This window comes from Branchiostoma floridae, chromosome 18 (genome assembly GCF_000003815.2).
Source record: "Branchiostoma floridae strain S238N-H82 chromosome 18, Bfl_VNyyK, whole genome shotgun sequence".
In the NCBI taxonomy this organism is placed as follows: Eukaryota; Metazoa; Chordata; class Leptocardii; order Amphioxiformes; family Branchiostomatidae; genus Branchiostoma; species Branchiostoma floridae.
The window spans coordinates 12,755,934-12,780,543 of NC_049996.1; the positions used below are offsets into that span (position 1 = coordinate 12,755,934).

The following is a 24,610-nucleotide window of genomic DNA, read 5'->3' on the forward strand; positions in this document are numbered from 1 at the left end:
GTTGTTTGGCTTGCTGCGTCGTTCTCAGCTCATAAGCTGGCCGGATGCAGAATCAGTGAAAGCTGAAATCTGTGTTTTCGGTGCTCAAAAGAGCTTAACAAAAGAAGCAAAATATGGTGTGCTTGCTGGCTCAGTGGAAATGGAAGAGCAAAAGGGAAGAGAATCTGCTAGTAGATTTTTGTATAGTTAATATTAAGTAGACTGTCTGCATGCTATTAATTTGCATAGCTTGTATAGTGTCTGTGAATGTCTTGTAGCTTAGCAAAATGCTTGTCTCTCTTCTTCATTTACAGGATGTTACAAGTTGAGCTGCTCCCCCACTACCCATAGCTCAAATTATTTAAACCCACCACCCCATGTAAATACTAATGAAGTGAAGATCATTTACACTTTTGTATGGTGGCATGTACCCTTCGAGTTTTGAATTTCCACTTTGATGTTACCACTGTGTTATGTTATGGTTGTGTTACAGTACATACTAACTTGTCCGATGGCCTCTCGCAGCTGTCGCCGTTAGTAACACGCATGTTCGTTGTCATTCACGATTACTAACCAGGGTCCCGACCTCGTGCATGATGACCGTTCGCCTCGCTCGCCGCGGAGAGGACCCCCGCCCCATGACCTTCCAACCAGCCATAGTCCCGAGTACAACGCAAACTCCCGGGTAGATAGGACACACATTGACAATCATCCCGAGCCACACCTCGACCGCCACGGCCACAGGGACCTCGGGGGCCACAGAGACATGAGAGATCCTCGGAGAGAAGTCAGCCTGAGTAGAGAGAGACTTCCACATTCGCCTTCCCGCTCACATAACCGCTCGCCGGCCCGAAACCATCCCATGCGAGAACCCCGAGAAATCGCCACCTAGTCCAGGGCGAGCACTGGTAGTTCCGAGTAGTTGACATTTTGTTTCATGTATCCAGCTCCATATGTCGGCTGGCAAAGGAAGAGTTTATATTCAGTGGACAATGGGACATCATAACTTATGGTCAGAAGAGAGGGAAGCGATGACAAATACGACCAAACCGTTACGTTTCTGGTATTCAAACCTGGAGGAGTAGGCACCTAGGTTGCTCTGGAAAGTAATGTCCATCGTTTTCGTCAAGGAAACAAGGCTGCTTTCTTGCCAGCTGAGGTTCACTGTTCCTTTCTCTAGGGACAGTTACCTCTACAAAGATGTTAGCAGGCTTCAAGTCTGGCCTACAGGACAAAAACATGGCTCCCATTCTGATACGAGTACCGTGTAAAGATTAGGAATGGGGTTGTCGGGTACTTGCGTTTGCGAGCCAAGAGCAGAAAGGGCAAAGCTGAGGTCTTTGATTTCTACTGGTGAAAGAAGAGGTTACCAGTAGAGCAGCAGGTCATGCATAAGAAATGAAAAAAAAGAAGCAGGCACTTGCATGAAAGCATCAGTCCACAAAGCCAAGAAGAAATGAAATGAAAATGAGGCATGTAGAATCTATATGTGTAAGGTGTGAGACAACAGCCTTTTGAAACACTTGTACAGCTACAATCATTGTATTACTTTCAAATCAAGACAAGCCATGTATATGTGCTTTTGTTAAAAACACACACACACACAGGATGAAATCCATGGTACCCACAAGGAATCTCAGTGTGTGGGAAAATGCCTGACTAGTCATTGTAGACCAGTGACATTAAAATTAGTGGCCTCAGACTTCTTTGCTAAATACAAAACCTGTAGCATTGGATAGTTTTTTTGGGTGCAACATGTGTTCTGGAAGAGCAAGAAGGCAAGTGTTTTCACTGACTACTTCTGAAAATCCACCGTACCAAGGAACTGAAAGTATAAAATGATTTTGTGAGGGCTTGTTGTTTTGTGCTAGTGCTTTGTTCACTGGCAGAATGTGTTGGTGATTCTAAGGTAACCAGAAAATTTTTGACTAAAGGATTCAGCTTGTACAGGAACACAGCCTGCTTTCCAGCTAAGAACAATGATCTTGATGTAGCGTAAATGTAGATTAAATGCAGCTGTTGGGGTCTATTTGTTGACTTTTGGCACTGGTGACACAGGCCTGTCCAAGCACACTTACACATTTAAATTGATGATGCACAAACGTATCAGCCATGTGTGGTCTCTATTTGCAGGGCAGTATGAAGAACTCAATGATGTGCTGAAGTATAGAAAATGAAAAAAAAAAATACACATACATGTTTTGTTCAGAGCACCTAGGTACACCTGCTCCTCCTGTATACTTCTTAGCCATATGTAGAGGTCAAAGGTGAAGGGGTAAACAGAACTATGCTGTGCTTCCTCGGTTTGAACATTTGTATTTGAGTCTTTCTTTTGTTCTGGTCTACCTCGATTCAGTTGAGGCTAATGTACATATGAAAAAAAAAATTGGCATTTCTTCCAATTATTGTGAAGCACCGCAGAAGAGGAAATTGTTTTTTGTGATAAACATTGCACCTTAAATGAACATGACAATTTGAGGGCTGGTGAGATATCATTTTCTTTGTTTTTGAAATATCTAAAACTGTATTATAGGAGATATTTTATTTAAGGTATTACAACAGGGGCAATGTTACTCTTGAGGTGCGCCACATTAAACTGTATCAAATGGCTCTGCCCCAAAGGTGTCGCCAAAAAAATTTGAAGTGTGGCAGAGATACCCAAGAAACTTTTACATGCTGGTTGTGGACATTTATACCCAGAGTTCTGTAGGGAGGGTGATGTAAAATATTGTCACTGCATGCCCTCGGCAAGTTCATTGTCACTTTACAAATTACAATTAACGAGAATGGCATGCTTGTGTACAGAGTAGTCATGACCATTATTGACGAAGACGTAATGAACATTTGTACTCCCACGGTTTTGGTTTTCTTTCTTAGATAATAACATGGTGGGATGAAGATGTGACATGGGGAATACCTACAGAGACAACATTATATTAAAAAGGCTCTGCCCCTGAGGCATTGCCAAAAAGCAAGCTATGTTTGTTCACAATAGCAAGAATTCTGCTGCTATACCATAACCTGTGGCTTAACCATTATCCCATGGGGTGTTTTTTTCTTGTTATTTTTTGGAAGTACCATGCCGCTGTGTTTTTTGCCTTTGATTCCAAGTTTTGTATGTCAAGCTTGTTTATTTATGACGCTTAAACATATTGATAAGGAGAGGGAATACATAATATATTTTATTGTAATTTTGTACTTTAGTGGTTAACAGAACGGTTAAGGGGTCAACTGGTTGTGTTTTTGAAATCATGATTTTTTGCAGGAGTTGGCTGTATATACTAGATATGCATAGTATTGTGGTATTTAAATGCAAGGGGAAGAAAAGATATTGGGATTTACATTGTAGTGAAGTGGGGAAAATGTTTATCAGGTTTTAAAAACTAGGCCTTAATATCGCCAAAGAAGAGTTACATGGAGTTACAGTTTCTTTGTTACTGCCTTTGAGGTACTTAAGGAAAGAAAAAAAAAGGCAAATACTTATGTTGGACATAGTGATGAGGCAGCAGAAATCATGCTCATAAGAATTATGTCTGAAATTTCTCTGGAGATTCTACCAAGTGTGGTATTGATATGAGGAGAGTTTTTCTTGGTACAAACCTATGAATGTCTTAGTACAAAATTAGTGGAAAATGAATATATTAGTGGTAAAGGCTCTCACCATCAGTTGAAAGAATTTTTAATGGTATGCATTTGCTTTAGCACAAAGAATACATAATCTGCATAAAAATTTGTATCTGGATTGTTTTTTGAATGACATGGGCTGGTTATCAGTATAGTAGATACCTTGCATGGTATAGCGGTAGGGTAGGGGTATCAGAAGATCTTGAAACAAGATTTGAGGATGGACGTTGCGACTTCATAGCTCCTAAGGGGATTGTTAACTGTTTCCAAAAAATTGCATGCGCGTCCTCAATGGAGTTCACAGTAACCACGTCATATGAACATATTAAAGAAAGAATTATCACACAGTAGTATTTTGCTGGGGCTCTAGTTGATAAGTGATCATGGCCTTGCCATTGATAACAAATACCTGTAGTTATTGAGATATGGATGTCACCAAACTTTTGTAACACACTGTAAACTGTACTGGTGGGTAAAACACATTGTGTGCCGCAACAAACCCACACCTCCTTTTCCTGCTATCCTGTATACAACCACATTTTCCCGGAACTGTATTATGAATATGTACAATGAATCGTCAACTGAGCACAGTAGGTCTGTTAAAAAACAGCATACTTTTAAACAGACAATGATCTGCAAAGAAATACCATCCCCAAACCAACCGATTGGTTAGAATAACCCTGGCATCGACCACTAGTTTTACAACATCTTAGCTGTTTGAAGGCCTGCTGTGCCAGTTGATACTACATGGACACTTTGCAAACTTTCCCAAGTCTCTGTGCACTTAAACCTATATCCACTCTCAGCTTTCTTGAAGATTCACCTATTTAACCATGTCTTCTACTGTATTTCCAAAAATGGAAGGCATTCTCTTTTCCTGGATTTGTAAATAAATTTTCAACAGCAGACTGGATTCTTGGTGGCTTGATTTTGTGTTTTCTTGAGACTTTTTTTTCAACATTTGTGTAATATAAACACCTGGATACCCTTAGGCCTTCACATAAATGCAACATCAGTAATCCCAAATGAAAAATGATGATCATGGTTGATATGGGCCTCCCATCAATTGAAATAGATCTTGCTAATTTCAACATTTATATTATTTGCATAATGAATGAGAGTAGATAGTACAAGAAATTTGAAGAAGCTGTACATGTCTCACTGAGGTAATAATGTACCATTTGCTTGATAAATAGCAAGTATTCGGCACAGAACTATAAATCATGTATATGTTTTATTTGCAGTGTATAATTGTATCATCATGTAATACATGAATAGAAAAGGTGCAATAGACTGATCCAATCACCCCACCCACCTCAGTATAAACACAGAAATGTAAAATGCAGAGAAAGAGAAACAGTTATCTGCAGCTGTCATGAAGTTGCTCTTTCACTGGTCCATCAGTTAATTTAGATGGACAGCTATGATGGACTATAATCCTTGCAGCCTTTGGCTAAAGTGAACATCAAAGATGACAGTACTCTAGCTTTGAGACCAAAGTCTATTTAAGAATATGTGCTACATATAACAATGTATGTCTATCATAGTCTCCTACATTAGTTATTTCTATCTACAATATTGAGTGGACAGTAACTTTGATTTCAGTTTGCCCAGTTCTACTAGCTGAAAAAAGCTTTACATGAATGGACAGATAGCCTTTAGACATTTCCAAATTCACCACTTGCCCAAAGTGCCCTCATCTTACAAAAATGCTGACATCTATGCAAAATTCTCAAACATCAATTAAAATGGCATGCATGTATTAACAAATTTGGAAATAAACGTCAAAACACACATTGAACATTAAATCAAGGACTTGCTCCTTCTCAGCGCATCCACATCACCCTGACGTTATCCGTGTTCCTGTAACACAAATCACAACCAACATTTATTGCCTCATTTTGTACGAAGTTCTTGCTTTCAGTGTGTCTGGATGTTTGTGTTCTTGTGTGTTCAGAATGGCAGGAAGTGAGAGAGAGGAAGGTATCACTGCAAAGTCAGACTAACAGGAGTGATTAGTAGAGGGTAGAGTTCAACTTGGTAGAGTAAGTATCAGACTGATATGACATTCCAGGTCGTAGGGTCAATGGAAGATGCTACTATATTTCATTTTCATGCTACTACATGTATACTAGATTTTCCACTTTGCTATATAGTTACATTCACCAGAGTGACAAGAAGTAATCAATGGACTCATGTGTTATATGTTAATCAAAACCATAATTGCATAATTGATAACAACAATTATGACAAGTATGCTATCTACAAGACATACAAGAAACTTTGAATATTTCACCAAGGCATGAGATCTTCAAATTCTTGTCTTTCTTTGGACTGGGAAGTTTACTGCAGACATGCTTAAGTCTCGCCAAGTTGATCTGCTTTTGGCACAGACCCTTCAGTTAGTTCTGATCACCCCCTGAAGTGAATTGATAGGGTAGCACAAAATTTCTTTTTTCATTTTGCAAATTCCCACCCACCGCATAAAGAATGCACCATGTTTAAATGGACTCTGCTATAAAAAAAAATTATAGTGTTAAAGTTATGGATCTACCAAAGTGTTAAGTTCTTACCAGCGGGAGGTGATGGAGTTCTGGTAGTTGACCCTGTAGCCGTTACAACCTGTGTGCACAAACTCTCCGGAATGGTGATGATTTCCTCCGAACCTTATCGTGGCGTTCTGTCCAACTGTATACGTTGATGAAAGGTTGCAGCCAACATACATCGATGTCCAGCCGCCCAGTGTGTCTAACCTCCCCCTCACAGAGACATAGGCACTTATGTAGTTCTGAGACCATTGCCTGAAAGTATTGGACAATGTTTTCATTCTCTTGAGACAGTGTGTTGTATTGTTTTGACTTCATTCCTTCATTAAACCATATGAGGTAAAAGCAAATAATACAAAATAAAAATGGTCTTGATTCATACAATGTTTGTTGGCTTTGAACAACGTCAATCACATTTAGCTAGCAATCTAAGAGGAAGAAGGTGCTATACTTGTGGTTATGTGTGGACAAGTCTTAGTGTTATTTACATGTATATATGAGGGAGGATGACTAAAAATGTAACCAGTTTATGACATGGAAGGTCTTCACATTGTTTCATATTCATGTACAACGACTTAATGTATGAAATCTATAAACTTACGATCCAGAAGGCGTCCTGCAGTTGCCAAGGTTTGCCACAGCTTGTATTGTGTTGATGCCAAACACAGATTCCAGTGTTACGCAGGATTTATAGTTGGGGCAAGCGCTGCTGCCGAACCTATGTAGCAAAGACTGTACATGTATTTTTATGTGTAAAGAAAACCGCTTACCAGCAAGCTTTCTATTAGTCCTCTGATCCGTCTCAAGCTGAACTGACCCAAAACCTGATGAAATTGTGAACTCAGCAATGGGTCAATGAGCAGCTGGTATCAGCCCCAGTCTCAGTTCAATATGAGAGGCATCATAGGACTGATTGAAAGCTTACTGGTAGGTGCTTTATTTTGTTTACATTACATTCAAAATCTTTATAATGACAACAAGTGACCGTAGGTACACAATGTACATGTAACATACTCTGTGACCTAATTATGATTTATGTCGGTTGTGATGTTTTCTGTGGGGTATGACTCGGTGTATATATCGCATACAGAACACATCACATCAACTTATACCAAAAACTTACTTAAAAGCTGACATACCTATCACTTCCAAATTTAAAACACAGCGAAATCAGCGTCTCAATCGAACAACACCAAATGAAAACAACAACTCAGCTTCACAATGGATACTTGAGACACACAACACTTTAAAAAGTGGGTCAATGACAGCTGTGGACATAATATAACCCCATATCTGCTTGGAGATAAGTAATTGCCAAACCCCATCGTCTATAGGCCAGCTGTTCCACAATACCAGGGAAATAGGTTTTCTCATATTATTAAATCGATAATGAAAACAGCTACCGCGAAAAAAAAAGATCCCAAGGATCAAACACGTTCTAACCATAAAATGCATATGACTATCAACCGCACAAAATGTTAACAGTATGCTATGTCAAACCAACCTCAATATTGGAAACGCAAAGCCCGAACGAGATGGCATATTCCGACGATCTGCTTGACGGTATCAAATTACCACAAGGCTTAAGGCGCAATCATAAGGAAGACCTGTACCACTATACTGGACAGCGTAGGGGTGAAAACTGAAATTATTACATCTATGATAAAAACAGCTACAGCGAAAAAAAAAATAACGTGCATCATTTCCCAACGGAGTACAGACGACATGCCAATCCACATGCGATTGCGGCATACGGAACATAGAGATATAGGTGCGAACACTCAACAAACAAAGTGATTACAAGACTCTGCTGTACTCCAGTCACAGAGTAATTACCGTGACGGTTACAGATGAACATTCAAGTAACTATGAGATGTATCCAAGTACCATCAACTAGAAGGAAAAATGAGTGAACAGGCAGCAGAGGCCAGAGTTTGAACCTGCACCATGGATATTATTGAGATAGGAGTCTAGCATCCACTGAGTGACAGGGAATCTAGTATAGGACTGTTGGGTCATCATGCTACTAGTATTAAAAGAGCAAAACTGTATATTTCTATTGAATTCAGCTGATTTCAAATGTTCTCTGGTTTTGCAAATCATGAGTCTTTGCAATGACATTTAACAACGTACTCAAATCCGCTGAACAGCCAGGATTGGTCAGTATTCCCTGTGGTGATGTCATCACTGACTAGAAAGTCTGTCGCGTTGACTTTGCTCATGATGTCCTCAGTCCAGGTGACTCCTTGGTAGTTGTGGCAGGTATTTGGTCCAGCCTTGTAGTAGAACCTGAAAATGAGGGTAACAAGGTACTAACTAGAAATAAGCATCTCCATCAGCAAAATTGGACAGTGTTAGCAATTCAGGGGAAACTTGGAGGAGTGGCCATTGTATGAAGCTGTGGAGTACAACGTTTCACTCAGAAAATTATGTTTTCATGTTTTTGAATTGTTTACTATATTTTGTGTTTTATTATAACTGCGTTTTTGCAGAATTCCAAGATTGTGCCAGTATTTTACAACTCGGTGGTACAGAAGTGTCAACTAGTAATCCATGATGGTACTGCAGCTTTTGTTAAACCGGTTTCCAGATAAAAATCACGTAGAATCTCGCCCAGTCGAAATCTCGCGAGCGCGCACGAAAACGAGGCATCATCTGAGTGACAGCATCAGCTTCCGAAATGGCTTCTTCAGTCGGTTCTTCGTCTTCTCCGGTAAGTTTCGCCCGTTTTTTTGCATGAACGAAGCTACATATTCCCGAAAAACATTTTGAATACACCCTAGTGGCAAGCTTGGTATCGATTATTTCCGCCCCACGTCGATAGTTACGCGTCTTTAGTCCGATTTGTTTTCGACGTGGGTAAAGGGGGGAGGGGGGTAACGTTACACACGTACAGTGTATACCACAGTGCTCGAGCGGGTGTAAATGCGTTAGGTTTGGATCGTAATTGAGTCAGACTTGAGTCGTATATCTCTGTTGACCGTTTCACGACTATCGTGCCCACCAAAACACGACTGTGAGACCGAATCCCTTGAGCCCCATCGATGAAAATACGACCGTGTTTTGACTAATATACGACGAGGTCGGTAATCAGACGTATACAGTCGTATTTTGGTCGACGTCCAGAAGAAAGGTCAATAGAGGTCATCAGATGCGTTACAGCCTGGTTATCCAAATAAACAAACTGTAAGTTAGTCGGATGAGCTAGGCGTTTATTACGTTTATCTGCCTTGTTCAGTTGCTGATTTTTAACCCCCTTAGGAAAAATGAGGTCGCACAATTTTTTTTCGAAACTATTTTCATTTCTTTTGCAGAATATTACTTGTAAAATTATGCTATAGGCTAACGTTAACGTTACAGTTCCTTTGATCCAACCCATAAAGTTTTATAAAAATGAAAGCTGGTAAATGGTAGCTGGTCTTTTGACGTGCTAGGCGTCTACGTTTACTTCAAGTTTTATAATTAGGCCGTTCCATGTCGTTTCCATCAAATTATCGTTCCGCTTCGTTCCGTTTATTTCATTTTGGTTCCGTTTGGTTCTGTTTCGCTCTATTCCATACTGTTCCATTTTTATTAATTTTGCGTTGTTTCGTTCATTTTCGTACCGTTTTGTTCCATTTCATCAATGTCGTTAAATTCGGTTATGTTTCGTTATATTTCGTTACGATTCGTTACAGTTCGTTCCGTTTTGTTATAGTTCGTTGTATTTCGTTCCGTTTCGTTACAGTTGGCTTTCTTTCGTTTTGTTTTGTTATGGTTCGTTATATTTCGTTCCGTTTCTTTACATTTTGCTCCGTTTCGTTACATTTCCTTCCGTTTCGTTATAGTTCGTTTTCTTTCGTTCCGTTTTGTAATAGTTTGTTCCATTCGTCACATTTAGCTCCGTTTCGTTACATTTTGTTTGCTTTCGTTCCGTTTTGTTATAGTTCGTTATATCTCATACCATTGCGTTATATTTCGTTCCGTTTTGTAACAGTTTGTTCCGTTTCGTTACATTTCGTTCCGTTTTGGTTCATTTTCTTTCGTTCCGTTTTGTTATAGTTCGTTATATTTCTTTCCGTTTCGTTTCCTTCCGTTTCGTTACAGTTCATTTTCTTTCGTTCCGTTTTGTAACAATTTGTTACAGTTCGTTATATTTAGCTCCGTTTCGTTACATTTTGTTTTCTTTCGTTCCGTTTTGTTATAGTTCGTTGTATTTCATTCCGTTGCGTTACATTTCGTTCCGTTTTGTAATAGTTTGTTCTGTTTCGTTACATTTCGTTCCGTTTCGTTATAGTTCATTTTCTTTCGTTCCGTTTTGTTTTAGTTCGTTATATTTCCGTGACATTTCGTTCCGTTTTGTAACGGTTTGTTCCATTTCGTTATATTTCGTTCTGTTTTGTTATAGTTCGTTATATTTCGTTCCATCTCGTTCCCGTTTCATTGTTCTTGTCAAATTTGTTTAATTTAATTTACTATATGTTGTTTAGATGTCTGTTGAGGCTAGTCGAAACCTGAATATTTCTGGAGTCCCTGTGCAAATACGAACAACATAAGTTATGTGAAATGTCAAGGTTGTTAGCCAATATACCTGTACATTGCATAGTTATCCGTCTACCTGTAGTTATACTTTATATTGTAATTGTCGAACTTGTGAATTGAATCAATTGACGAACTCGAGAACTGGTAATAATAGTAAGGTAGTAATGTTTTACTGGTGGTCCACACCATGTTCGCCGTCTATGTTTAGTAATTCCAATCTTTCTTAAAGTGCAAACTGTTACTTACCTTGTTTAGACGACGTGTGTGGTTTTCATTGGCAGTTTCTCTCATCCGAAATGACGGAATAATAGAAGTAGCCTGAGTATCATCCTCCGTAGTAACCGCTGGCTCACAACTTTCGCTTTCCGTGGTTAGCAAGCGAAAGTCGTGAGCCAGCGGTTACTAAGGAGGATGATACTCAGGCTATATGAGAAGCACATGGAATTCGGTTTTGAAAATCGCTTTATTTTTGTCGTTATTCTGTGTATGTGCTTGACTGCTTGTGTATATTTATCGTATGGCGTATAACATTGTGCGTATGTATAATAAAGTTTTTTTTGTTGTTGCAACATTTAGATACAATGTTCCAATGATACGTAACATAATTAAGTTATGAACGATTTCTTAAAGCGAGTTGTGATACATTCTAACATCTGAAGGTTATGTTTATTACGAAGATCAAAGGAAGTGGATTCTGATACTTGGCGTTGTATTAAATCTCTTATATTTTGTCCACTTTGACCATGAATGGTGTTATAGAAAATTGAATAATATGGCGGCGGTCAGTTTTTCCCATACAGGTACGGCAAGGAGAGAAGAGTACGAAGGCGCCCTGATACATGATGCCATCAGCTGTAGTTAAAGAGTATTCATATTGTACACGTTCGATGAGTGGAGAGTCTAAAGAAGTGCGACCGTGCCAAACTACGCTGCCATATTCGAGTAGGGGACGGATACAAGATTTGTACAAGTATATGATTTTTACAACTTTACAAGGAGCTTAGATTTAAGTTTACTGGAGATTGAAACAGTTTTATATGCATTGGCTAGCATTAAACTTTTTTATTCGGACGCTCGCATCAGTTTTTGGATTCCAAGAACATGTCATCCATATAATCAAATCAACATAGCCTTACCTAGTCGGAGGGTTGGATGTGGAGGAGGACTGGAGAGTTTTGTTTTGTTACGTACTTTTTCTCTCCTCCCTGATTTTATACTGTACGATTATAATGAATTCGGAAAAGATCGATGAGATTACAAATAGCTATATCTTTCATAGAATAAACATGTGATATACTCTAGCTTTCAATGTTCTGTATTAATGACATCGTCGCCATGGAGCCACTTGATATTTGTAAGTCCTTATCGTTGCCATGCTTCAGGGGCACTGCACACCGCCTCCAACACAGTTGTCGCTTTGCTAACGTGTTTGCAAAGTTCAGATCTTGAAGTCAGGATTTACGACGTGTTTGTCTCCTACAAAATCCATTTGTGATTTCTAACTTGGCAAGTAATACCGTAGGTAACATGTACATACTCTGTGACATAATTATGTTTGTCATGCTGCGTTGTGTTTTCTTTCATATTGAGTGTGACATAGTGTTGATTATGGTTTCACCAGTATTTGTTACCGAACATGGCGTGTTTGTGTGCATTGTGTTTAGTACTAGGTTAATGTTTGCTTGACTGTGTGCTGTCAATATAACGGACTATAACAAAACGAAATATAACGAAACGGAATAAACTGTTACAAAACGGAAAGTTAACGAAATGGAACGAAATATAACGAACTATAACAAAACGAAACGAAAGTAAACGAACTGTAACGAAACGGAACGAAATGCGACGAAACGTAACAGAATGTAACGACGTGAATAAAATGGAACAAAACGGTACGAAATTAAACAAAATAGAACTAAAAATTAATGAACAGCTGGCAACACATCGTGCACAAAACAACCAGAGAAAATCACACAGCATTTGCTTGGCAGTATCCAATTACCGCGAGCCGTAAAGCAAACAGAGGCAACGCTTACCTGGTCCACAATACCGGAAACACATGAATGCAGCAAAAGGGAACATCACCCAGCTTCAATATACCGGTCTGAGTAACAAAATCGAGGTACTTCGAATTTGACTGTATAATTCCCCTGTCAGCATGAGTAAAAATGTTATTGATGATATAGAAATCAATAAAATCATTTGAAGATAAGATTCGGGGAGAAAAAAAAATACCGACATTTAGCTGGACTCGATCCGACTTCCTCACAATTCTAATAGAAACCGCCCAATCCACTCTCTTATGTCACTGAGCCACGGAATACATTCTTCATTATCGTCTTTGACTAGAGCCTTTGTACATGACGGTGCGTGATTGCGCAACGAAAACAAAATCAATGATCGTGTAAAACTTGTCATTGTTCCATCTTTATAGTAAACGGGGTATTTACACATGGTGTTTAAAACTGAACCTAGCTAGAAAAGAAATTAATATGCAACGTTATAAATATATGCTTCATTGTTGCCCTGCGTTCTTGAATAGTACGTAAACGACTGTACTGCCGGCGTGCGGGTGTTAGGTCAATCAGTAGCGCGTCTGCATTGCGATACATGGCTGCCAGAAATGGCGCCGGTTCGAATCCTACGTTGTCTTACATGTATCTTATGTGTGAATCTGCAATAATAATCTTACACATTTACTACGCACTTTCAGCATTCTTCAGAGAAGCTCATATGTTATCTGTACAAAATTAACAAGGAACGTTAATCCATGTTGGAAGTTCTAATATTACATTTTGCCGACTAAAACGGACCAAATATAGAACTGACCTAATTTTACAACAGCTGTCGTAACAGCTTGTCCTAAAATATTCAACATTTAAATACATATAGTACATTAAGGACGTTATAGATATTTTTTTATTCAAAGATGACATACACAACCTTGTCTACATCCTTGAAGTTTCTCTCGGTGCTTGATTGCTTATTTTACTTTTACTCTAAGGTGCTTGAAAAGACCGAAATTTCCATGCCCCGACGCACGGTGTTTATAACCAGAATCCATGTAAAACGCGGAGCTACATATACCAGAGCACGTGGTACCCCTAGATGTCAATCATTCCGGTAGCCACGGAAACAATCACCACGGTGACGTGCGTCGGCTTGCCGTCACTCACCGGAGTTGCCATGGCGCCGGACTGTCTCCGAGTCAGCCATTTTTGTTTCGGTAGTCTTGGCAACGTTACTTGTCGTCAAGGCAACTATGGTAGGCTTCCAGTCGTGATAAAAACACAACCCGATTCCAACTTTCTAGTCGTTATTCATGCGGATTTAAGTCGTAACTTAAGGTGGAACAGGTGAGAAAATGGTCGTAATTCAGTAGGGAATGTCCCACCTGACGACTGACTTACACCCCGTTCCCGACCCGCAGGAAAATTGGTCAGCCATTCACGACCCAAACACTGCTGTGGGCCAAACACGACCGACGACCCATTCACGCCTAATATTTGACTGATCAACGACCTGCTCGAGCACTGTGTACGTACGTGTTATCATGCGTCCGTCTGTCGCGGCCGTTTCCTGCCGGTTTCGCGGCTTCACCCGGCGTTTTTTCTGCATGAACATTACTCAAACAACATTTTGATCCCCCGGTGCCGCTATTTTCCCCGCAAATCGATTTTTACGCGGCCTTATTCCGATTTGTTGTCGACGCAAATAGGGGGGAGGGGGGCCAAACACGCATAGTATATACATATGCGTGTTGTGATTCGTCTCTTTCCCACCGGTTTCGCGGCGTGAATCGACGTTTTTTCTTCATGGAAGATGCTCAAACAACATCTTATAAATGTTTTCAACCAAATGCTGCCAGTAGATGTTTTTGTAACTTGTATTTCTTTTGTTTACAGGCAGATTGTTCCACTGAAAAGAAAAAGAAGAAGACGTTCAAGAGAGGAAAAATATGTGCAGCATATGGATGTACCAATACAAACTATTTTGTGATTGATGGTCAAGAAGTATTGAGCAAAATCACAATGTTCAGTGTTCCACAAAAGGTTCTCAAGGACCCTAGATCAATAAACCGATGGGCTAGCTTGCTTAAGAGGCAGCACAATAAAGATGGTTTTACCATGAATAAACATACAGTCGTTTGTGAAAAACACTTCCGAGAAGATGATGTGCAAAGTAAATCAGGCCATGGATTAACATTAAAGAACCCAAAGCTCAAAGAAGGTAGGTGATTTTTTATATTTGTATGTGTCTGTATTTCAACAAGATAGCTTATCATTTGCATTTGGTGATGTTATTTTCAGTCTACACCTAATGACATTCATACATTCTTACATCTAAGTCTGTACACCGTATACACACAGTGTCTGATTTTGATACAGGTGCAGAGCCACTATTACATTCCTGGAACACCCCTAAACCAAGACGACCGTCGCCCAAGAAGCGGTGTTCTGCACAAACAACCCGGGCAAGCAAGAAGGACAAAAAAGTAAGTCCTGTAGTTGGCAGAAGTCCTATTGTACCTGCTTACAACAGGTGTGCAGTTGAAATGGAAATAAAGTTATGCATGTTGTAATTATCACATTTGAATTTAAATAATCTTTTGTTTGTTTTATTTTCAGGGCTGGTCACATTACTTTAAATATGTCATGTGCAGATTCTGAGCAAATCATATATTCCCTTTATTCCCCATCCCCTTTTCAGTCAAAAGTGGAGCCAGCGGGTCCCCCAACAGTGGAAGCTGCTATGGAGTTGACACCAGCCAGTAACATGTGCGAGACTTCTGAGGAAACACCAGCAGTATCCGAGCAGGCAAATTTGTCATCTGTGTCAGGACTGTCTTCTCCCACATTTGTTTCTGTTGGAACTCAAACAGTTGAAACCTCTTTTGATAAAGTGCCTGAACACATGTTAGACCATGACTACACATTTGTTATACATAACGCACCGAGTATGGATTCACTCAAAGACTACATTTCCATGTTGGAAGCTAAGCTTCACAATTGCACACTTGAATGTCGAGAACTGAAGAAGATTGTACAAGATTTAACAGATGAAGTAACTGAGTTTAGAAGTAGAAGGTTTTCAATTTTTGCTTTCGAAGATGATGATGCGGCCGTCAGGTTTTATACTGGCATGCCAAATTTTGCTAGCTTTATTGCACTTTTTAAGTACCTGGAGCCTAAAGCTGAGAAGCTGCAATATTGGAGAGGTACAGGTAATGGCTCTGCTAATAAGCCCTATCAAAGGCCAGGAAGAAGGAAGCCAGGGCCTGCAAGGAAGTGTAGTTTGTTGGATGAGTTTTTCCTGGTCATGGTTAGATTAAGGGTAGGGCTGTTTACAAAGGACCTTGCGCTAAGATTTGAAATTTCTGAGAGCACTGTGTCTCGTGTGTTTACAACTTGGATCAACTTCCTGTCTCGTGAGATCCCCTTATTGTTCCCTACTCCATCGCAATCCCGTATTAGGCATTACATGCCTCCACAGTTCAACAAGTTTCCAACAACAAGGATTATATTGGACTGTACTGAAATTTTTGTGGAGGTTCCTTCTGCCATGAAAGCACAGTCTGAGACATGGTCAAATTATAAGCACCATAATACTTGGAAGGTATTGGTGGGAGTAACTCCTAATGGACAGGTATCTTTTGTGTCTGAATTGTGGGGTGGGAGGGTGACGGACAAAAAGATTACTTTGTTATCGGGTGTGTTTGACTTTCTGGAGCCAGGGGATAATGTAATGGCAGACAGAGGCTTTGAGATACAAGATATTCTTCCTCCAGGTGTAGATTTAAATATACCTCCTTTCAAAGGTAGCAGAGAAGCACTTACTGCTGAAGAAGTTCAAGCAACCATGGAAATTGCTGAAGTGAGAATACATGTGGAACGGGCAATCGGCAGAATTAAGAACTATCACATATTGGATGGAGTCATGCCCCTATCACTTGCCCCAGTTGCAGACCAAATTTTCCGGGTATGTGCATACATGACAAATTTCCAGACACCACTTGTAAAAGATAAGGAAAAAGTTCCGTCAGATCTCCTAGAGGTACAGGAGGTGCATGAGGTTTAATATACAACAATGTAATAAGAACAGAAACATTGTTGAAAACAGAAATCCTGCATTTTGCTGACCTAAGTTCACATTTGCTATTGGCAGTATGTATTGCTGCAAGCTATTACTATGTACAGTATATAACAGATGTACACATTTTGTTAAGTCATTGCTGTTGCTCAGTTAGGTGAACACACTCTGCTGACAGTTGTGTATTCTTTTTAAAAATAAGCCATGTAGAAGCGTGGACATGTAGATAGATACATATAGATACAGATGTACTGCCAGTAAGTTGGCTTAACTACAAATAATTCTACACTACAGAATAAAAAGATGTATGTACACAAAGAAGGCATTATGAATTCAACAATCATATTACTCCTTGTATGCTGTATAAAACAGGGAATCCACTAGTACTCCAGGCATGAACAGTTACTTGGAGGATAGACTCATGTTTTGTAATGTTTGGCACTCAAGAAGTACATGAGAACTGTTAAACCGTAATCACTGTTCATTGACAACTGCTATGCATATATTGCGAATAAGCAATTACTGTACATTGTGACATCTGTAACTAAGCAGTGACACCTAGTTCTGCAGCATAAGGTGAACCAGTCAAAGATGGTTACTGAAACATCCAAATGTTACTGAAATGTGGAAATAAAGCAGTGGTTGTGTAAAAAGGGTCTATATGTATTCTACTCCTGGTATGGCTTCCAACCCCCTTTCTCATACAGTGTTATCCCCCTCCTCACCCTCTTAGTCAATAGTTCAGGTAATACTGCCATTTTGTAGAAATAGTCTAACCTTGGAAGGTTCCGTGTTTGCCACTGAGAATCAACGAAAATACGTTGAACGAAGAGGTCTTGGTTGTTGCCAAAATACACGACAAAATCTACCCAAGGCAACTTACTGCAGTATAGTTGCCCCTGGACTTGGTGGTAGTAGCGATGGCTTGTTTTTAGGCAGATTTTATTATCTACTCTACTTAGGCAGAAGCTTTTGTCTGACACAGCCTCGTCCATTGACTGATCTTGTTTGGATGATGGACATTTCACCTCCAGACCCCCTTCCCCTGTGCTGTTTGTAACCACTCTGTCAAGGGAGGCCCCTAGCCAAGGTCTTTCTGTAGATACCAAGAGTCCGACCTCTTTACAAGTGGTCTGTGGGTCTGTGAGCCGCTTTGTTTGTACATACTTTTCCACAGCCACTTCCTCGAACTTGTTCCCAAACGCTGTTGCTGCTGTGGAGAAGTTGCTGTACAATATAGAGTTCAGCTTTTTTGATGGCTCGACTCGGCAGGTAATGGCTGGACCGAAGTTGGATGCCGTCAGCTTCTCCCTCCTTTTCTCCAGCCAAGTGCTGTTGTCTGACTGGCCTCTGGTCTGTTGTTCGATTGTGTTTCGTTCATCTTCTGTCATGGTCATAGTTGTCATTCTGTGTTCAATCAATGCCTGGAAGTCTACTGATGAAATGTCATAAGTGTCGCTGAAAGACTGCGGAGGGTCATAAGTTGGCTCTTCAATTTGGATGCTGTCATGAAACAGATGGAACATGGAGTTTGGCATGGAATCTTGGAGTGTGTGTTGAAGAATGGTGAACTGTTCGGGATCAAGCTGCCTGTGGTGCTCTGCGCGTGGATCATACTGTGATGTTGTTGTTGTACGCGGAGTTTTTCCATACTGGATCTTATGTATTTTTATGTTCTGTAGAGGCTGTGGATCAACCTGTTAACAAACAAAATATGTGAATAAAAAAAGCAATGGAGACATTCATTAACAACTGTTTTAATACAATGTGGGTGATCATCCATCCATTCCAGTGATAATTTTTTGGAAAATCACATTAGGTAGCTGTTCCAATTTATTTTGTTTTCATACAGTATGCAACAAGCAAGAAGTCTGACATACATAAGCATGACTACAATGTAATGACAGAGTATGTCCAAATACAGATTTACAGACAGGCACCAATAACAACAATACTCTGTACAAATGTCCACTGTAAACATACAGCTAATGGGATGCCCACCTTGTCGTTTCGCGGCACGTTCCAAATCGACAGTCTTGCTGTACATGCCAGGGGGCTGGGGTGGCTTTTTAATCCTCTTCGCGTGAAGTCCTCGACTGCAAAGAGGAGGCCGCTTGCATGTGTGCATTTTCCTAGTCCATCTACTCCTTTCCTGTAAAAAAATTACAAAAAATACTTAGTGAAAGAGTATAGTTGGTATTTAACACTGCTCACGCTGGCAAGAAAACTGGAATCTGCAAAGAAATTAAAGTCTGATGTTAATTACAGACATTGGTTTCAGCTTGGACATGTCCCTGTGAGGGAAGAATATGGATGACACAAAGAAAGCGTTAAATCTGAACATCTATATATTCATGCAATTATCTTTAAGTGAATAAAACGTGTTTTCACAGTCTAGTAAATCAGTTATCAGGTGGATGAGGTGAGTTTCTACTGTCACTAAAAACTATGGTGTGGATCTAAAATGTGAAAGATTTAAAATTGGTTGGTGAGTCCACAGAAAACTGGTTTCTGTTTTTCAATGTCTCCAACTTGGATGCCTGTAAAGTTTGGAAATAAGTTAGAGGCAAAAACGAACAGTGCGCAAGCCAACGGGCCTGTTTTAGTATGAAGTGGAGAAAGCCAACAGGGCTTGTACGTAGAGATGTGTCACCCTGCAGGACAGTCACATGCTGCTGCCTTGACGTCACCGTCACCGTCACCAAACACAACCATGGTTTTGTATCTCTTCTGCTTCATGCTAGCCAGTATTCTAGCCTTGACAAACACAGCACCATCTCTCTTTGCAATTTCAATACTCTTTATATGCCCTTCAAGGAAATACTGAAAGGCCTTTAATTTTTTGTAGGCGGTACATTTCAGCACTTTGTGGTCATATTTCTGTGTACGGAACACGAGATATTCATACAGTGCTGCAAAGTTGAGCACTGGAAGGTTTCTCAGATCTCTTGACCATGCAGAACGGGCTGTTGCTTTCTCCATTGAGGCCAAATCTGTGAAACCCGAAGACAACGACCCGGTGCAAGTGTTGTGGGCACTGCCCTTTTGAAGCTGACCCAAATAAACAAGGGCACAATCTATAAGATCATTCTTTAGTCCAGTCTTTGGAAGATTGTATTGGCCTAGCAACTGCTTCAACTGTTTAACTGTCAGCACCTTCAACTGCTCTTTTGTTGTGAGTTTTTTATCCCCAAACACTAGACCTGTGGATAAAAAAACAAAGTAGGTTTACATAACATGCATACTACTTTTTATATCATTTCAATAGAACTTTACGTCCTTACAAATCACTTGCATCATGGATTATATAGATGGATTATTAAGTATCATCTCCTGACTTACAGGGGGGATCAGGACTGCAAGAGGGCTGGTTACCTCCACCACCAGGGTCCTAGTAGAAAAATGAAAAAAAAGTTTTTCCATGCTATTGGCAAAGCATTTTACATAAACTATTACTTAAACATATGACCAAAGAGCTTGCCCATACATGCAGTACACAGCACAAATAAATACTACAACATGGGGCATGTACCAAAATTCTTATCACCCAAATCGTAAAAAAAATAGCGCTGTGTGGCGAAAATAGCACTATCAAGGAACACAAATGTTGTTTGAGCATCTTCCATGAAGAAAAAACGTCGATTCACGCCGCGAAACCGGTGGGAAAGAGACGAATCACAACACGCATATGTATATACTATGCGTGTTTGGCCCCCCTCCCCCCTATTTGCGTCGACAACAAATCGGAATAAGGCCGCGTAAAAATCGATTTGCGGGGAAAATAGCGGCACCGGGGGATCAAAATGTTGTTTGAGTAATGTTCATGCAGAAAAAACGCCGAGTGAAGCCGCGAAACCGGCGGGAAACGGCCGCGACAGACGGACGCATGATAACACGTACGTATACACTGTACGTGTGTAACGTTACCCCCCTCCCCCCTTTACCCACGTCGAAAACAAATCGGACTAAAGACGCGTAACTATCGACGTGGGGCGGAAATAATCGATACCAAGCTTGCCACTAGGGTGTATTCAAAATGTTTTTCGGGAATATGTAGCTTCGTTCATGCAAAAAAACGGGCGAAACTTACCGGAGAAGACGAAGAACCGACTGAAGAAGCCATTTCGGAAGCTGATGCTGTCACTCAGATGATGCCTCGTTTTCGTGCGCGCTCGCGAGATTTCGACTGGGCGAGATTCTACGTGATTTTTATCTGGAAACCGGTTTAATCCACTGACCAAAATGGCAGCAAATGTCAATGCAAGTAAAACATGCCAATGATGCAATGACTTACTGAGGCGTGTGTTATCATAGGGATTCTTTGGGATTTTTTAGTACCCTTCTGCAAATTAAAAAGTTTTTCTGATTAGAAAATAATGTTACACTGACCGTCTTAGATTCCTTGTGTCTTTTTGCAAATAAAGAACAATAGGTTATACATCCCTTTTAGGTCTTGTTGGTAGTGATAAGATAAACAAATAGAATAAAATGTATGTACCTCATCCAGCCACCTCCCAATGTAGTTTGGTCACAATCTGTGAAAAAAGGTAGGTGATAGATCACTTCATAAAGTTCATTGTTACTTTTATTGATGTTTTGTACTCCCTTTTATACTCCCTTTAAGGTACCATTAAAGCACTTCAAAACACTACTATGCCGTAAAACATCTTTGCCACCACAATTAGGTTAATTTGTAGTCATAAAACATAATCTGGATCAATCTTCTGGTTGCAGTCTTCTAAATAATTTTAGAAGTATCATAGCCTCAGGAGAATATTATTTTAGATATATGTGTGAATATCATCTAACGTATCAGGAGGGTATCATTTTATCTATGTGTGAAATGAATGGAAAGGAAACATAAGGTTTCCAACTCCAGATGGATTCACAAATGGGTAATGTACTTACAGACAGAGAACTGCTCTGAGTTCGGATCTGGCTGCACAATGTACCACCCGTCTCCATAGTCTCTCCCAGCTGTTATGTATGCCTTACACGATGGTAGTGCTACAGAAAGGATAACATTACTTTTCTAATATATGAAGATATGAACGGTTTGTTTTCTAATACATACGGTTAGTAGTTGTAAGTCTACTTGATTATTTCTACAAAGTTAGAAAATATTATCTAGGGGTTTGATAATGTTCAAATTTAACATACATTACAACAGTCCATGTATTGAAGGGTTGGTGGAAGGAGCGGTCCAGTCCTGGTGGCTTCATATTTTCCACTGTCCGGACGGGACTGCTCTTTCCACCAACCCACCGACTGAAACACTAGACTAGTCATCATCATCATATCTTATACTAGACTAGTGGCATTAAAATATTATTAATAGTACCATAAAATTTCCTTTTGGTTCTATCAACAAAAGGCAACTCACCACCACAGGCCAAGCCACTGGCATTCGAAACATAGTTGGGACAAGTACAGAAGAAGCTTCCTGGGGTGTTGGTGCAGGTTTGAGCACAACCACCATTATTAGATGCACATTCATCCACATCTGTAACATAAAAAGGTCCTTGTAACATTTGCAAACGAAGACGATTCAAGAGCACAGTGTATGATCGCATAGCGTCTGTCGATCATTTGAGCAAAAGTACAAGAATTGTCTTTGAATCTCATTACAAGCATTTATACTTTATGATCTGTGAAAAGCATTAGACTCAACTCACCATCACAAGACAGGCCGTCTTCATTCAATACGAAGCCATCCCTACAAGAACAGATGAGACTGCTGGTGCAGGTGTGAGCACACCCGCCATTGTTAGAGGTACATTCGTCCACGGTCACATCTGTAACAGAAAAGGTATTTTGACACTTGAATTTGCTGTCCGAGTTTTGTTTGAAGTCAACAGAAAGCTGGGTTATATTTTGCAAATGATGATGTTTGATCTCATTAAAAACATTGGTGTTATTGGTTCCATACTTGAATTTGTATTTTTCTTTAGCAAAAGGATGGCCTGAAACCTTTTTGGACTGTTTTAGAAGAAGCGGCCAAACTACGCGTACGGCTATTAAAAGAAAGCCGGGTTTGACTAGCAAAAAAAAAAAAGAAACCATCATAAACCTTGTCGCGTCTGTGGACATTATTATTTTGCATCCACCTGCACCGTGCTGTTTGATTTGACCGTTTGTCATACAAAATGAAAATTGTAACTTATCTCTGGCCATACCTTTTGACCCGCATGGACAGTCTCGACCTGGCATCCCGTCACGGCCGTCTCTGCCAGGGATACCGGGCGGACCTTGCAGGCACACTAAGGCAAAAACAAAACGACAACAGCTAGAAGCAAATACGCTGATGAAATAACGTTAAAGTGGGTGGGTGAGGGGTTCCTGATGATAAGATTCGCGGTAAGCATATATAAAGATTTAAAAATGTTCAGAATCTCGTGAAACGAAACAAATCACTGCGTTGGCGCGGAAATCTCACTACATGAGGTTCTGCACACCATGTCTGAAGTAATCTCCAAGCAGATCCTACGGTGCCATAAGATAGTGTCAAAGCTGGCCAGGGAGCATAGCTAGCCGGCTAAGGGAGTCAAACGGGCACCGTGATAGAACGTCCTTGGTTTGATACTATACATTACGCACCGTGGATCTGGTTCGAGATTATGTCTGAAGGGCGTGCACACGAAAGGTTACCCGAGATGTCGAGGTAGGCTTGACATCGTTATGGTGATGGCCTCTAGTTTTCACTCATACAAATACTTTGTTTACCATGCCTATACCTTAATACAGACAAGTGTCGCACTTACCCCCTGTCTCAGAAGTTACCGCCTGCCTCTTCGCCCTAGGACCACTATTTTTTCCCGGTACCGACTGTCATGGAAGAGAGAAATAGCAATGATGATTCGGACGCCATTATTTGTATGGGCTGCTTACAGAACCATGTACGTCTTTGCAAAAACTAAAATAAAACTTGTCTGATAGTTTAGATGTCAGAACTTTGCCGGGAGAACTCTTGGAATGATTTGGAATATTTTGAATGTCTATATCTATGGTTCGATGTGATATGATGAAATATGCATCCGTATCTTAATTGTTATGTTATAAGACTTCTTTTGAAAATTAGCTACTAGAGTACAAAACAAGAACATGACTGGCCTGGTATCCACAACCTATTGTAGCTGCCCAATCTCTCTTTTGTCATTTCCGCAAGGTTGCCGGGATACCAGGCTGCGCCGTCACGGAAGCACAAACTTTAACGTCACAGTGGACTTTGAACGGTCTTACCTGGTGATTGGTCTGGCCTTCAGTCGGCACACCGTTTTGGATCTTATCCTCCAGGGCTTGGAGCCGCTCTCTCAGATACGTCACCTCGACCTCTCGCTGTGCTCTCATGGCCGCCACTTCCTTGTTGTAGTCTGCCACGCCGCTCTTCAGCGCTGACAGTTCCTCTATTTCCCGGCCCTGGAGAGCCACCCGCTCGCTCAGACGCGCCCCTTCTTGTATCACCAGGACGATGATGATCACGGACATGCACGCCGTCAGGAGTTGGACCAGCGAAGTGAAGACAACGGGGCCGTGTACACGACGACGGCTGAAATAGCCATCGCTGTCCATAGGAAGCTTCTCCGCGCTCATTCTTGCGTAAATGGATGCGAATGTCTTCCAAACTGTGCGAGTTTGTGGCTAGTCACACTGTAGCACTGCGGTACCTGAGGTCCAGCTGGCGCAATGTTCTCCACAATTCTGATCTATGATCTGCCTACCTTTAAGGTTGTTCAAAGATGACCGTCAAGGAAGTGGCATGGAAAGGTACTAGTCAGGGGGTTCCCCTTGACCCCACCTAGGACTGGCTTAGTCACCCTTGAGCGTTTTGATTGGCTATTAGCCGAAAGTGA

At 40.5% G+C, this 24,610-nt stretch overlaps 3 protein-coding genes and 1 long non-coding RNA gene across 19 annotated transcripts in view; 2 read left to right on the forward strand and 2 right to left on the reverse strand.

Annotated features, from left to right (window-relative positions):
• Positions 1–4,506, forward strand: part of LOC118405820 (voltage-dependent L-type calcium channel subunit beta-1-like) — a 50,757-nt gene extending 46,251 nt beyond the window's left edge. For 5 of the 14 annotated variants that reach the window (XM_035805600.1, XM_035805610.1, XM_035805609.1 and 2 more), the window contains one exon: positions 557–4,506. In XM_035805600.1, coding sequence (XP_035661493.1) covers positions 557–871 — 315 coding nt within the window. In that variant the 3' untranslated portion in view covers positions 872–4,506. Of the gene's footprint in view, positions 1–293 lie in introns of all 14 variants that reach the window. The other 9 variants (XM_035805601.1, XM_035805604.1, XM_035805608.1 and 6 more) reach the window with 4 other exon arrangements.
• On the reverse strand, positions 2,925–24,539 carry LOC118405822 (vitamin K-dependent protein S-like). 2 transcript variants are annotated; one of them, XM_035805615.1, is made up of 11 exons: positions 24,000–24,535; positions 23,522–23,585; positions 22,937–23,020; positions 22,436–22,555; positions 22,144–22,263; positions 21,669–21,767; positions 21,259–21,295; positions 8,283–8,438; positions 6,751–6,867; positions 6,177–6,404; positions 2,925–5,466 (listed from the first exon to the last, which is right to left on the reverse strand). In XM_035805615.1, exons 1-11 carry the CDS (start codon positions 24,348–24,350, stop codon positions 5,430–5,432), a joined length of 1,413 nt encoding a protein of 470 aa, XP_035661508.1. In that variant the 5' UTR covers positions 24,351–24,535; the 3' UTR covers positions 2,925–5,429. The 2 variants fall into 2 exon arrangements, with proteins under 2 accessions (XP_035661508.1, XP_035661509.1); XM_035805616.1 differs by lacking the exon at positions 6,177–6,404 and having other exon boundaries at positions 24,000–24,539.
• On the forward strand, positions 8,719–17,062 carry LOC118405819. 2 transcript variants are annotated; one of them, XM_035805599.1, is made up of 4 exons: positions 8,719–8,862; positions 14,576–14,900; positions 15,059–15,165; positions 15,381–17,062. In XM_035805599.1, exons 1-4 carry the CDS (start codon positions 8,830–8,832, stop codon positions 16,746–16,748), a joined length of 1,833 nt encoding a protein of 610 aa, XP_035661492.1. In that variant the 5' UTR covers positions 8,719–8,829; the 3' UTR covers positions 16,749–17,062. The 2 variants fall into 2 exon arrangements, with proteins under 2 accessions (XP_035661492.1, XP_035661491.1); XM_035805598.1 differs by lacking the exon at positions 8,719–8,862 and having other exon boundaries at positions 14,215–14,900.
• On the reverse strand, positions 18,081–21,252 carry LOC118405823. Its single transcript, XR_004829940.1, has 4 exons — positions 20,851–21,252; positions 20,103–20,151; positions 18,762–18,912; positions 18,081–18,457 (listed from the first exon to the last, which is right to left on the reverse strand). It is a non-coding gene; the product is annotated as an uncharacterized LOC118405823 (long non-coding RNA).
• Positions 24,540–24,610: the final 71 nt, after the last annotated feature.